The 13,318-nt window shown below is 40.2% G+C and overlaps 1 protein-coding gene across 1 annotated transcript in view; it reads left to right on the top strand.

Annotated features, from left to right (window-relative positions):
- PIP4P2 (phosphatidylinositol-4,5-bisphosphate 4-phosphatase 2) overlaps positions 1–13,318 on the top strand; it is an 84,978-nt gene that overhangs the window by 43,504 nt on the left and 28,156 nt on the right. The window contains exon 4 of the mRNA XM_004283222.2: positions 2,856–2,979. Within this exon, the coding sequence (XP_004283270.1) occupies positions 2,856–2,979 (124 nt within the window). The remainder of the gene's footprint in view (positions 1–2,855; positions 2,980–13,318) is intronic.

Here is a 13,318-nt window from a genome sequence, read left to right as displayed (position 1 = left end):
GTGACTGGTGCCTGTGTTCTGGTGGATGATGGTGTATCCTATCTTTCTGATGGGCAGGTACACGTCTGGTGGTGTGTTTTGGGGTGTCTGTTACCTTATTATGATTGTAGGCAGCCTCTCTGCTAATGGGTGGGTTGTGTTCCTGTCTTACTAGTTGTTTGGCATAGGGTGTCCAGCACTGTAGCTTGCTGGTCGTTGAGTGGAGCTGGGTCTTGGCATTGAGATGGAGATCTCTGGGAGATTTTCCCCATTTGATATTACTTGGAGTTGTGTGGCCTCTGGTGGAACCATGTCCTGAACTTGGCTCTCCCACCTCAGAGGCACAGCCCTGATGCCTGGCTGGAGCACCAAGAGCCTATTATCCACACAGCTGAGAAAAAAATGCAGAAAGAAAGAAAGAAAGAGAGAGAGAGAGAGAGAGAGAGAGAGAGGGTGGGTGGGAGGGAGGGAGGGAGGGAGGAGGAAGAAAGAATAAAAGAGGTCAAATAAAATGAAATAAAAAAGTTAAAAAAACTTAAAAAGTAATAAAAAATAAAGAAAGAAGGAAGAGAGCAACCCAACCCCAAAACAAATCCACCAATGATAATAAGCACTAAAAACTATACTAAAAAAAGAAAAGAAAAAAAAAAAGAAAAATGGACAGACAGAATCCTAGGACTTATGGTAAAAGCAGAGCTATACAGACAAAATCACACACAGAAGCATACACATACACACTCACAAGAAGTGAAAAACGGAAAAAAAAAAATATTGTTTCTCCCAATGTCCACCTCCTCAATTTGTTGTGATTCATTGTCTATTCAGGTATTCTACAGATGCAGGGTACATCAAGTTGACTGTCGAGATTTAATCTGATGCTCCTGAGGCTGCTGGGAGAGATTTCCCTTTCTCTTCTTTGTTCGCACAGCTTCTGGTGTTCAGCTTTGGATTTGGCCCCGCTTCTGAGTGTAGGTCACCTGAGGGCATCTATTCTTCGCTCAGACAGGATGGGGTTAAAGGAGCCGCTGATTCGGGGGCTCTGGCTCACTCATGCTGAGTGAGGGAGGGAGGGAGTGGTACAGAATGCGGGGTGAGCCTGTGGCGGCAGAGGCCAGCATGACGTTGCAATAGCCTGAGGCATGCCGTGTGTTCTCCGAGGGAAGTTGTCCCTGAATCACAGGACCCTGGCAGTGGCGGGCTGCACAGGCTCATGGAAGGGGAGTTGTGGAGAGTGACCTGTGCTCGCACACAGGCTTCTTGGTGGCAGCAGCAGCAGCAGCCTTAGCATGTCATGCCCGTCTCTGGGGTCTGCACTGATAGCCGTGGCTCGTGCCCATCTCTGGAGCTCCTTTAAGCATTGCTCTTAATCCCCTCTCCTCACGCACCGCAAAACAAAAGGGCAAGAAAAAGTCTCTTGCTTCTTTGGTAGCTCCAGACCTTTTCCCAGAATCCCTCCTGGCTAGCTGTGGCGCACTAGCCCCCTTCAGGCTGTGTTTTACGCAGCCAACCCCTGTCATCTCCCTGGGATCCGACCAAAGCTGGAGCCTCAGCTCCCAGCCCCCACCTGCCCCGGCGGGTGAGCAGACAAGCATCTCAGGCTGGTGAGTGCTGGTCGGCACTGGTCTTCTGTGTGGGAAACTCTCCGCTTTGCCCTCTACACCCCTGTTGCTGCGCTCTCCTCTGTGGTTCTGAAGCTTCCCCCCTCCACCACCCGCAGTCTCCGCCCCCGAAGAGTCTTCCTAGTGTGTGGAAACCTTTCCTCCTTCACAGCTCCCTCCCACTGGTGCAGGTCCTGTCCCTATTCTTTTGTCTCTGCTTTTTCTTTTTTCTTTTGCCCTACCCAGGTACGTGGGGAGTTTCTTGCGTTTTCGGAGGTCTGAGGTCTTCTGCCAGCATTCAGTAGGTGTTCTGTAGGGGTTGTTCCACATGTAGATGTATTTCTGATGTATTTGTGGGGAGGAAGGTGATCTCTATGTCTTACTCTTCTGCCATCTTGAATCCCCTCTGGTTACAGTTATTTGTAAACTAATGTTCTTGAATAAGCAATGGAAGTTTTCTTGATGTTACATAACTACTTAATAGATTGTAATAAATCAGTGACTCATATTTTATTAAAAATAACCAACTAGTTTATCTTTGACATATTTCATCTTAAGTTGGAAGTGTTTTAGTAATCATTGTATACTTTAAATTGTGTTATTACACTAGTCTTTGCTGAGTATAAGCTATGCAATAAATTCTGTAGTCATGTGCCTCTGCCAAATGGTGTATGGAAGTGCACAGATAGAAGTATATCAAAACCTTAACTGTGTTTTGTTTCTGTGTTTTCTGTCTTTTTGACCATTATGTGAATCATTTGCAACCCCATCTGATGGTAACCTGGGAAATGGAAAGGAAAGGAGCCTACCATTGTCCTTTCTGTCCAACTCCAATTAAACAGACATTAAGGAGTACCAGCCTACCCAGAGAAATTTGGTTGTGACTCAGCACTTTGGTACCTTCATGGCACACATATATCTGTTAATGTACAATTTTTTAACTTACTTAGTCTTTTACTCAAGTTTTCTTCCTAGATAGGGTAAGATAAGGTAAGGAATGATAAGATTTGAATTTATAAAAACTTGGAAGCAGTAGTTAAATGGTTCCCAAGGTGATTTGATTAGGTCCAATTCCAACTAATTTTTTTGCTTTTGAAATATTGACTATTGCTGTTTTCTGTGATTTTGGCTCTAAAGGCTGACATTTAATTCACTTAATTTATAAAACAAGTATAACCTATTTTCAATGCTATATTCCACGTTTTTGGCCCCATAGTGTAGGTTTCACTCTCAGTCCATTTGTGGGATAATGAAGTTGTTTCCTCTCTGTTTCCACAGTAGACGCATAATTAACCTTGGCCCAGTAATGCTTATTTCTGAAGAACAGCCAGCTCAACCTGCATTGCCAGTCCAACCAGAAGGTACAAGAGTTGTGTGTGGGCACTGTGGAAATACGTTCTTGGTACGTAACAAGACATTTGTGACAGGGACATCAATCTGTAAATGTAGGTCTTGATCACACAGATTTGACCACTGCTCATAGTCTTATAGTTTGTCCAAGTGCAAATTGATCAAAAGATTAAAATAGAGCCTTTGTTAGAAAGACAGTTAATCAGAGCCGCGACTAGGATGTACTGCGTTGTTTGTGAATTACATATAAGGTGCATCCCCTGACTGATTCATTTGCAAAAAGGGCCTCTCTGGGTAGGCTAATAACAAACAAGAACCCTGTGCTCCAGGCAGAGCAACTTGGGTATCCTGGCTTAGTGAGTAACTGAACCTACCTCCTACCCTCATCTCCTCAGCAGAGCGCAAAATGCACACTCTCATGCAGTGGCCTTGTTTAATGGTTCTGGATTCAAGAAATATTCTCATTATAATTTATCAAAATTTTTCTGATTTTTGTATATGAAACTTGGAGTAACGGGAATTACTGTGGTATCTGTAATTAGATAAGTTATTGGATAAAAAATAAAGTATAAGTAGTTTGACATGAACAAAAGTTATAGGAGTTCTTGTTTTACTACTTTTAACTTTAACCCTAAGCTTGATTTTTAAATGTTAATTTCATAATGACTTACCCCATCAGGAAGAATAAGAACAGGTTTTCTTTTGTTATTTAGCCTCCAAAGGAGACAAAAGGTTTTCCTTAGAACCTAAGTACTAAAGGAACCTTCCAGAGTGTAGGCATGGGGAGAGCTGAGGTTGCAGTGGTTTATAAACAAGACCTGCTGTCACTAAGGGATGAATGAGCTTAAGAAAGTGTAGACTGTTTGCTCTTTTTCCCTTCTAATTTTTATTTTTGATAAAGTAATTCATGTATAATAACTTCACATGTCAAATAGGACTGTAAAGCTTAAAGGGAAAATGGTGGTCATCTCTTTACCTAACACAACCCCAATTTTCATCCCCCAAATACTTTTGACTCTTTCAGCTGCTATTCTGGTATGTACTTCCATGTGTTTAAATTGTTTGCTTATTTTTTTCTTTTTGATTAAGCAGTTTTAGATATTACCTATTACTTTGTAAAACGCAGGTTGAAGATTTAGCACTCTTACCACCCTGCCTCCTCTCATAGTCCTTTCTCCACTTTCATACTCCCAGTAGAGTTATAATATTTTATTTGATTAATACTTAGTCTTTACATTTTTTATGATTAGGTAAATTGTGTTCACAGCTGAGCCAAGTAATATATTACATTTCTCTCCTGTATGGCTCTTAAATATTTCTTGGATTTGTTAATAATTGTCCCTCCCTCTTTTAGATTTGTTTTAATTTTTTATGTACAAATCACTAGTTCTTCTCATATTCTTTCATAGAACTACAAAATTCCTGTCAATATAGTCAATTGGGTCAGGGAATCTATTATTTAGACTTCCTCCTACACAGCTGTCATCCTGTGACTTCCCTTCATCTTATCTTAGGAATTCCTATTACCTCTTTCCTGTGTTGGATCCTCTGCCATCCTTACAGTTCTTGGTTTATTGCTTTATTTTGTTGGAGCACATCCTCACTTAACTTTCTGAGAAAAGATGCAGAGAAATAAATTTGAACCTTTTACTTCTTAAACAGTTTTTAATCTAACCCTATTTTCACGTTATAATTTGTCCAGATGTAGAATTATAGGTTGCCAATTCTTTCCTCAGAAATTTGAGGGCTTTGCTCCACTGTTGATGGGAAGATCAACTGCTGTTGTGGCTCCTGACCCTTACCATGTGACCTATTTTTCTCTCTTTATTTTCTCTTATTTTCCTCTTTCATTTCTCCAATGTTCTGAAATAGTATTAGAATGTGCCTTAGGGAGAATCTTTTTGACCTCATTGTCTGGCTACTCAGTGAATCCTTTTATAGTCCACTCCATTTTCTTTCTTCCATCTTTCTACAACCCCTGAGATTAGATCACCTGAATTGACATACACACTCTCTCTCTTTCTCTCTCATTTTTTTTTTAACATACTTTTCAGTTTTGGCTTTTTCTTTTACTTACAGGGAAATTTCCTCAACCATATCTTCTAAACTTAATTAAAATTTTAAATTTCAGATGATCTAAATTAATTTTTAATTTCTAAGAGTTCTGTGTTCTCTGATTAATTTTTCTTTTTTCTAAATCACATTCTCTTCTTTATGGCATCTTTCTGAAGCTATTAGTTATGTTTTCTGAGGTATTATTCTTCTTTATGCCTTGTCTCTATTTTCTCTCCATTGTTTCTATTTGTTTTTATTTTCTGATAGAGGTTTTAATGAGGAGCTCATTTATATATGAGAGCAAGTTACTGATTGGAATCTCTAAGTATGCAGCAGGGGCTAAACTTTTTCTCCTTCCTTCCTTCCTTTCTTCCCTCCCTCCCTCCCTTTTTCCTTTCTTCTTCTCTCTCCTCCTCCTCCTCATCTTTCTTCTTCCTCTTCTTCTTTTTCTCTTTTCTTGAAGAACTGCCAACTATTAGTATCAATGTCTTTTTTTTCTTTTAGGGCAAGTTTCTCTGGGGAATAATCCTCTGACTTCTTGTAAGAGGTATATCTGGGAGACAGCATTCTAGGAGCTAAGAAAAGATAATAGGGATGAAGTTCTCATCTACTGTTCAGACTGTAGACTTATTTAACTCCTTTGTTTTTAGAATGGTGTCTTATTCTTGCCTTCTGCTGTGCCTGGTGTTCCTAAGTTCACAGTCCTTCTAGTTCAGTTTCTTTGAGAGAATAAATCATTCTTCTCTTGCATGTGTTGGGGAGGGAGGGATTTTTGGTTTTGTGATATGGAGGAAAGAGGCTAGAACTGATACTCCTGTTTTTATCACTACCCCTAACTCCTATCTTTGAAAGCACCTTGGAGTCCCAAGGTCTGAACTATTTTGTAGTTCTTCAGTTGAATCAGCCTGTTTTTCATTGGATATCTCTCTTTAGGCAATCAGGTTTCAGCATCCCTTTCAGTTTGTTACCAAGTCTCCATCAGCTTTCCTCTGTCTGAAAATTCAAGGTCATTTCTCTTCAGATTCTATTTGTCCTTATGGTATTATACATTTGTAAATACAATTTACTGTCATTTTAGTCAGGTTTGGGAAAGGAAATAGAAATGCATGCATTTGTCCAACTTATTACATTTAACCAGAATTTCTATGATTTTTCTGATCTACTAGGATAAGATAAATCTTCTTCCTTTATATTTTATTAAGTCAGTGACCAAGTACATCAATTAGGGGATATATTTGGTGGGGATAGTGAAAAGATTTCTTTTTTAAAAATTTCTTTTTAAAAAATCACTATTGAGAATTAGGTTTGGATTTGGGTCCTGGCCATACTAAAGCCTGACTATGTGATGCTGGGCAAGTTATGTAACTTTGCTAAATTCTGATTACCTCATCTGAAAATGGGGAGAATAATAGCATATTCACAAGATTGCTGAGAGCAGTAGTAAAGGCATTTGTCCAAAGTTTGTGACAGTGGAAGCTAGCCTTGTGGCTGACAGGGTCTTGGGGCACCGGCTGGGTGTCAGGCTTGTGTCTCTGAGGTGGGAGAGCCAAGTTCAGGATATTGGTCCAACAGAGACCTTCCAGTTCCATGTAATATCAAATGGCGAGAGCTCTCCCAGAGATCTCCATCTCAATGCTAAGACCCAGCTGCACTCAACAACCAGCAAGCTACAGTGCTGGACATCCTATGCCAAACAACTAGCAAGACAGGAACACAACCCCACCCATTAGCAGAGAGGCTGCCTAAAATCATAATAAGGTCACAGACACCCCAAAACACACCACTGGATGCGGTCCTGCCACCAGAAAGACAAGATCCAGCCTCATCCACCAGAACACAGGCACCAGTCCCCTCCACCAGGAAGCCTACACAACCCACTGAACCAGCCTTAGCCACTGGAGGCCGACACCAAAAGCAACGGGAACTACGAACCTGCAGCCTGCAAAAAGGAGACCCCAAACACAGTAAGTTAAGCAAAATGAGAAGTCAGAGAAGCATACAGCAGATGAAGGAGCAAGGTAAAAACCCACCAGACCAAACAAATGAAGAGGAAATAGATAGTCTACCTGAAAAAGAATTAAGAGTAAGGATAGGAAAGATGATCAAAAATGTTCGAAATAGAATGGAGAAAATACAAGAAACTGAGGCAGAAGAATGGATAAGTGACCTGGAAGATAAAATAGTGGAAATAACTACTGCAGAGCAGAATAAAGAAAAAAAGAATTGAGGACAGTCTCAGAGACCTCTGGGACAACATTAAATGCACTAACATTCGAATTATAGGGGTCCCAGAAGAAAAAGAGAAAAAGAAAGGGACTGAGAAAATATTTGAAGAGATTATAGTTGAAAACTTCCAAGTATGGGAAATGAAATAGTCAATCAAGTCCAGGGAGTGCAGAGAGTGCCATACAGGATAAATCCAAGGAGAAACACGCCAAGACAAATATTAATCAAGCTATCAAAAATTAAATACAAAGAAAAAATTATTAAAAGCAGCAAGAGAAAAACAACAAATGACATGCAAGGGAATCCCATAAGGTTAACAGCTGATCTTTCAGCAGAAACTCTGCAAGCCACAAGGTTCTGGCAGGACATATTTAAAGTGATGAAAGGAGAATAAAATACCTAGGAATAAACCTACCTAAGGAGACAAAAGACCTGTATGCAGAAAACTATAATACACTGATGAAAGAAATTGAAGATGATACAAACAGATGGAGAGATATACCATATTCTTGGATTGGAAGAATCAACATTGTGAAAATGACTCTACCACCCAAAGCAATATACAGATTCAATGCAATCCCTATCAAACTACCACTGGCATTTTTCACAGAACTAGAACAAAAAATTTCACAATTTGTATGGAAACACAAAAGACCCCAAACAGCCAAAGCAAACTTGAGAAAAAAATGGAGCTGGAGGAATCAGGGTCCTGGACTTCAGACTATACTGAAGCTACAGTAATCAAGACAGTATGGTACTGGCACAAAAACAGAAATATAGATCAATGGAACAGGATAGAAAGCCCAGAGATAAACCCACACACATATGGTTACCTTATCTTTGATAAGGAGACAAGAATATATGATGGAGAAAAGATGGCCTCTTCAATAAGTGGGGCTGGAAAAACTGGACAGGTACATGTAAGAGAATGAAATTAGAACACTCCTAAACAACATTCACAAAAATAAACTCATAATGAATTTAAGACCTAAATGTAAGGCCAGACACTGTAAAACGCTTACAGGAAAACACAGGCAGAACACTCTATGACATAAATCACAGCAAGGTCTATTTTTTGGGGGGTACGTGGGCCTCTCACTGTTGTGGCCTCTCCCGTTGCGGAACACAGGCTCCGGACACGCAGGCTCAGCGGCCATGGCTCACGGGCCCAGCCGCTCCCCGGCATGTGGGATCTTCCCGGACCGGGGCATGCACCCGTGTCCCCTGCGTCAACAGGCAGACTCTCAACCACTGCGCCACCAGGGAAGCCTGCAAATTCCTTTTTGACCTACCTCTTAGAGAAATGGAAATAAAAGCAAAAATAAACAAATGGGACCTAATAAAACTTAAATGCTTTTGCACAGCAAAGGAAAACATAAACAAGATGAAAAGACAACCCTCAGAATGGGAAAAATATTTACAAATGAAGCAATTGACAAAGGATTAATCTCCAAAATTTACAAGCAGCTCATGCAGCTCAATATCAAAAAAACAAACAACCCAATCCAAAAATGGGCAGAAGACCTAAACAGACATTTCTCCAAAGAAGACATACAGATGGCCAATAAACACATGATAGGATGCTCAATGTCAGTAATCATTAGAGAAATGCAAATCAAAACTACAGTGAGGTATCACCTAACACCAGTCAGAATGGCCATCATCAAAAAACCTACAAACAGGGGCTTCCCTGGTGGTGCAGTGGTTGAGAGTCTGCCTGCCGATGCAGGGAACACGGGTTCATGCCCTGGTCCGGGAAGATCCCACGTGCCGCGGAGCGGCTAGGCCCGTGATCCATGGCCACTGAGCCTGCGCGTCCGGAGCCTGTGCTCCGCAACGGGAGAGGCCACAACAGTGAGAGGCCCGCGTCCCGCAAAAGAACAAACAAACAAACAAAAAAACCTACAAACAATAAATGCTGGAGAGGGTGTGGAGAAAAGGGAACCCTCTCGCACTATTGGTGGGAATGTAAATTGATACAGCCACTATGGAGAACAGTATAGAGGTTCCTTAAAAAACTAAAAATAGAACTACCATATGACCCAGAAATTCCACTACTGGGCATATACCCTGAGAAAACCATAATTCAAAAAGAGTCATGTACCACAATGTTCATTGCAGCACTATTTAGAATAGCCAGGACATGGAAGCAACCTAAGTGTCCATCGACAGATGAATGGATAAAGAAGATGTAGCACATATATACAGAGGAATATTACTCAGCCATAAAAAGAAACGAAATTGAGTTATTTGTAGTGAGGTGGGTGGACCTAGAGTCTGTCATACAGGGTGAATTAAGTCAGAAAGAGAAAAACTAATACCATATGCTAACACATATATATATAGACTCTAAAAAAAAAATTGATTGTGAAGAACCTAGAGACAGGACAGGAAGAAAGACGCAGACATAGAGAGTGGACTTGAGGACACAGGGTGTGGGAAGGGTAAGCTGGGACAAAGAGAGTGGCATGGACATATATACACTACCAAATGTAAAATAGATAGCTAGTGGGAAGCAGCCACATAGGACAGGGAGATTAGCTCAGTGCTTTGTGACCAACTAGAGAGGTGGGATAGGGAGGGTGGGAGGGAGACACAAGATGGAGGAGGTATGGGGATATATGTATATGTATAGTTAATTCACTTTGTTATAAGGCAGAAACTAACATACCATTGTAAAGCAATTTTACTTGAATAAAGATGTTTAAAAATAAATAAATAAATAAAAGGAAAATATTTAGATGTTGAAAAAGAAATCACCATTGATTTACTATAGGATTACTCCCTCTGTAAGTATTGATATATATGAATTAATCGACTAATTTAAATATAAATAAAATATATTTACTATCTTTTTCTTTGTTATATGCAAGCATATTTCATTTGAAATATCATTTAAAACTCTTCAAAATAGATTTTTTCAGCTTACTTCAGTGAGTTCCCTTCCACAATTACCTTGCATTTGCATTTTTGCCCAGTTATGTTTTATATTCCAAATCCTTGGCATGGATAGGCCTTATAAGACACATTGTAAGTGAGCCCATTTCATTTTTTCAAACATATATATTGAGTGTGTACCAGACACTGGGCTACATGCTGGGGAAACAGGAAGTCCCTGCCCTTATGGGATTTTTCCAGTCTAATAGGAGAAAGACAATTAAAACAAGAATTATATGAAATCTAGTTAGGCTAAAGCAGAGAAATATGGAGTGTTCTTAGTGTACATATGGAAGCATCTAGACTAGAGGAAGTGAAATTATCCTAAGAGTAATGGAAAGCTAAAGCAGGGCTTTATAATTAATTTTGTGTGTATTGATGCTATGACTATAATAGATTGCATATGGGTAAGCCTGAAGAAACACAAGACCAGATATTTAGGTTTTATTATTCAGAAAAGTGATGATGATGGTCATGAATACCATAAAGAATTTGAGAAAGAATTGGCTATACTGATATTAGTAGAGATGAGGGAATAAGGAAAAAAGTAAAATTAAAGACAACTCTTACAAAGGTTTATATTTAAGTTTTTGAAATCATCTGGAAGTGAATTCTAGAGAATGATCCAAGTTGAGAGGTTAGATAGATGTGTGTGACATGGCTTTTATTAAAATATATGCATTTAGATATTTTCTCCACAGAAGAAAATTACTAAAGTAATTTGCAAGTCAGAAATGAACTTCTAAAAGTAAGCTCCTTCTTACTTAATATTCAGTGCATGCACCTGAATCATATTAGCATAGTAATTATGATTTTAAAACTTTAAGTCTTTGGCAGGAAAGGGTGTTTTGGATTAACGTGTGGTATTTAAAGATTATTTCAAAATTCCCAGAAAACAAAGTTTTTGGTGACTAGAACAGAGTACATACCTTTAGGGTGGCTATTACCTTGGAGAGTTTCAGACTAATGAGAGATACTGAGTGTTACAAAAAATAAACAGACCTGGGGCTTCCCTGGTGGCGCGGTGGTTGAGCGCCCACCTGCCAATGCAGGGGACACGAGTTCATGCCCCGGTCCGGGAAGATCCCACATTCCGCGGAGCGGCTGGGCCCATGAGCCATGGCCGCTAAGCCTGCGCGTCCGGAACCTGTGCTCCACAACGGGAGAGGCCACAACAGTGAGAGGCCTGCGTACAGCAAAAAAAATAAAAAAAAAATAAAAAAATAAAAAATAAACCTGGAAACTCTTAATTTTGACTTGAGAACTTCACCTTATCCTTGTTATTACGCTGATCCAAGTAATCTTATATCCTTTGTAGTATTCTTTGCCCTTCAAGTTTTTAACTAATAGGATAATTCATCTATTTATTCCATACTTTGTTTCAGCCTTGGCTTACAAGGCCCAAAAGCAATTGAGAAAAATTACAAAGTCCAATAGCATTGAAAAATAAAATATGAAATGGTCAGGGAGAATGAAAAATAGGACAGAAATATGATGAAGTCATGCATAAGTGTATAAGTATGCATAATATTTATTCCTGTGCAGTTGTTAAAATTTTACTGAATGTTAGCTATGAGCCTTCTATGGTTAATGAAAAGAGGAAAACATAATCTATTACAACAGGGGTCCCCAACTCCCGGGTCACGGACTGATAGTCGTCTGTGGCCTGTTAGGAACTGGGCCGTACAGCAGGAGGTGAGCAGCAGGCCAGCGAGAGAAGCTTCATCTGTATTTACAGCTGCTCCCCATTGCTTGCATTACTGCCTGAGCTCTGCGTCCTGTCAGATCAGCAGCAGCATTAGATTCTCACAGGAGTGCAAACCCTACTATGAACTGCGCACACGAGGGATCTGGGTTGCGAGTTCCTTATGAGAATCTAATGCCTAATGATCTGAGGTGGAGCTAAGGCAGCAATGCTAGCGCGGGGGAGTGGCTGCAAATACAGATTATCATTAGCAGAGAAGTTTGATGGCACAAAGACCATAATAAATCAATTGCTTGCAGACTCATATCAAAACCCTATCAGTGAGTGGCAAGTGACAATTAAGCTGCATCTGGTGGCAGGCATTATAGTGGCAAGTGAGTTGATGTACTTTAGTTGTACAGCTGCATCTAATGGCAGGCTTTAAGTCAGAATCTTACACTTATTTTAGTCCGTGCATGGCCCGCCCATTATTTTGTCTACCACTTCCATCTGCGCCTCTTTCTCACGCTGCACACTTGTCTCAGTCACAGTTTTGGTAAGCCCACAAGCTAACCCTAGCCAAAATGAGTAAAAAACAAACGTTGCTGGAGAGCTTCTTTGAAAAGGGGGAGAGACCCAATGATTAGACAGCAGAAGACTCCAATACTGCCAACGAAAAGAAAGCTGCATTTAAAAGAAAATACCAAGAGTCCTACTTAAATTATAGGTTCATTGCCACAGGTGATTCACATTCTGCAAGTCTGCTTTGTATAATATGTGGCGACCAGCTAGCCAACGAAGCAATGAAACCTTCAAAGCTGCTTCACCACAGGGAGACCAAGCACCCTGCATTAAAAGACAAGTCTTTGGAGTTTTTCAAAAGAAAAACATGTGAACATGAAGAACAGAAGCAATTATTGAAGGCCACCACTTCATCAAATGTGTCTGCATTGAGAGCATCATTCTTAGTGGCTAACCGCATTGCTAAAGCTAAGAAGCCCTTTACTATTGGTGAAGAGTTGATCCTGCCTACTGATAAGGACGTTTGTCGTGAACTTTTAGGAGAGGCTGCAATTCAGAGGGTGATGCGTGTTCCTCTTTCAGCTAATACCATAACTAGATGAATTAGCAGAGGATATTGAGGCACAATTGTCAGAGAGAATTAATGAGTCACCGTGGTATGCAATCCAGGTTGACGAGTCTACCGATGTTGACAGCAAGGCAACAATGATCGCTTTTGTGTGATATATTTTTCAGGAGGATGTGCATGAGTGTATGTTATGTGCAATTTTGTTGCCAGTCAACACCACAGCCGTAGAACTATTCAAGTTTTTGAATGATTACATATCAGGAAAACTGAATTGGTCATTTTGTGTCTGGATATGCAGACGGAGCAGCTGCAGTGACTGGACGGCTTTCTGGTTTCACTACTCTGGTCAAGGAGGTCGCTTCTGAATGTGAGTCTACACACTGTGTCATCCATAGAGAA

Source organism: Orcinus orca, chromosome 17, assembly GCF_937001465.1.
Source record: "Orcinus orca chromosome 17, mOrcOrc1.1, whole genome shotgun sequence".
Classification (NCBI taxonomy): Eukaryota; Metazoa; Chordata; class Mammalia; order Artiodactyla; family Delphinidae; genus Orcinus; species Orcinus orca.
This window is presented reverse-complemented; position numbering and strand designations above follow the sequence as displayed.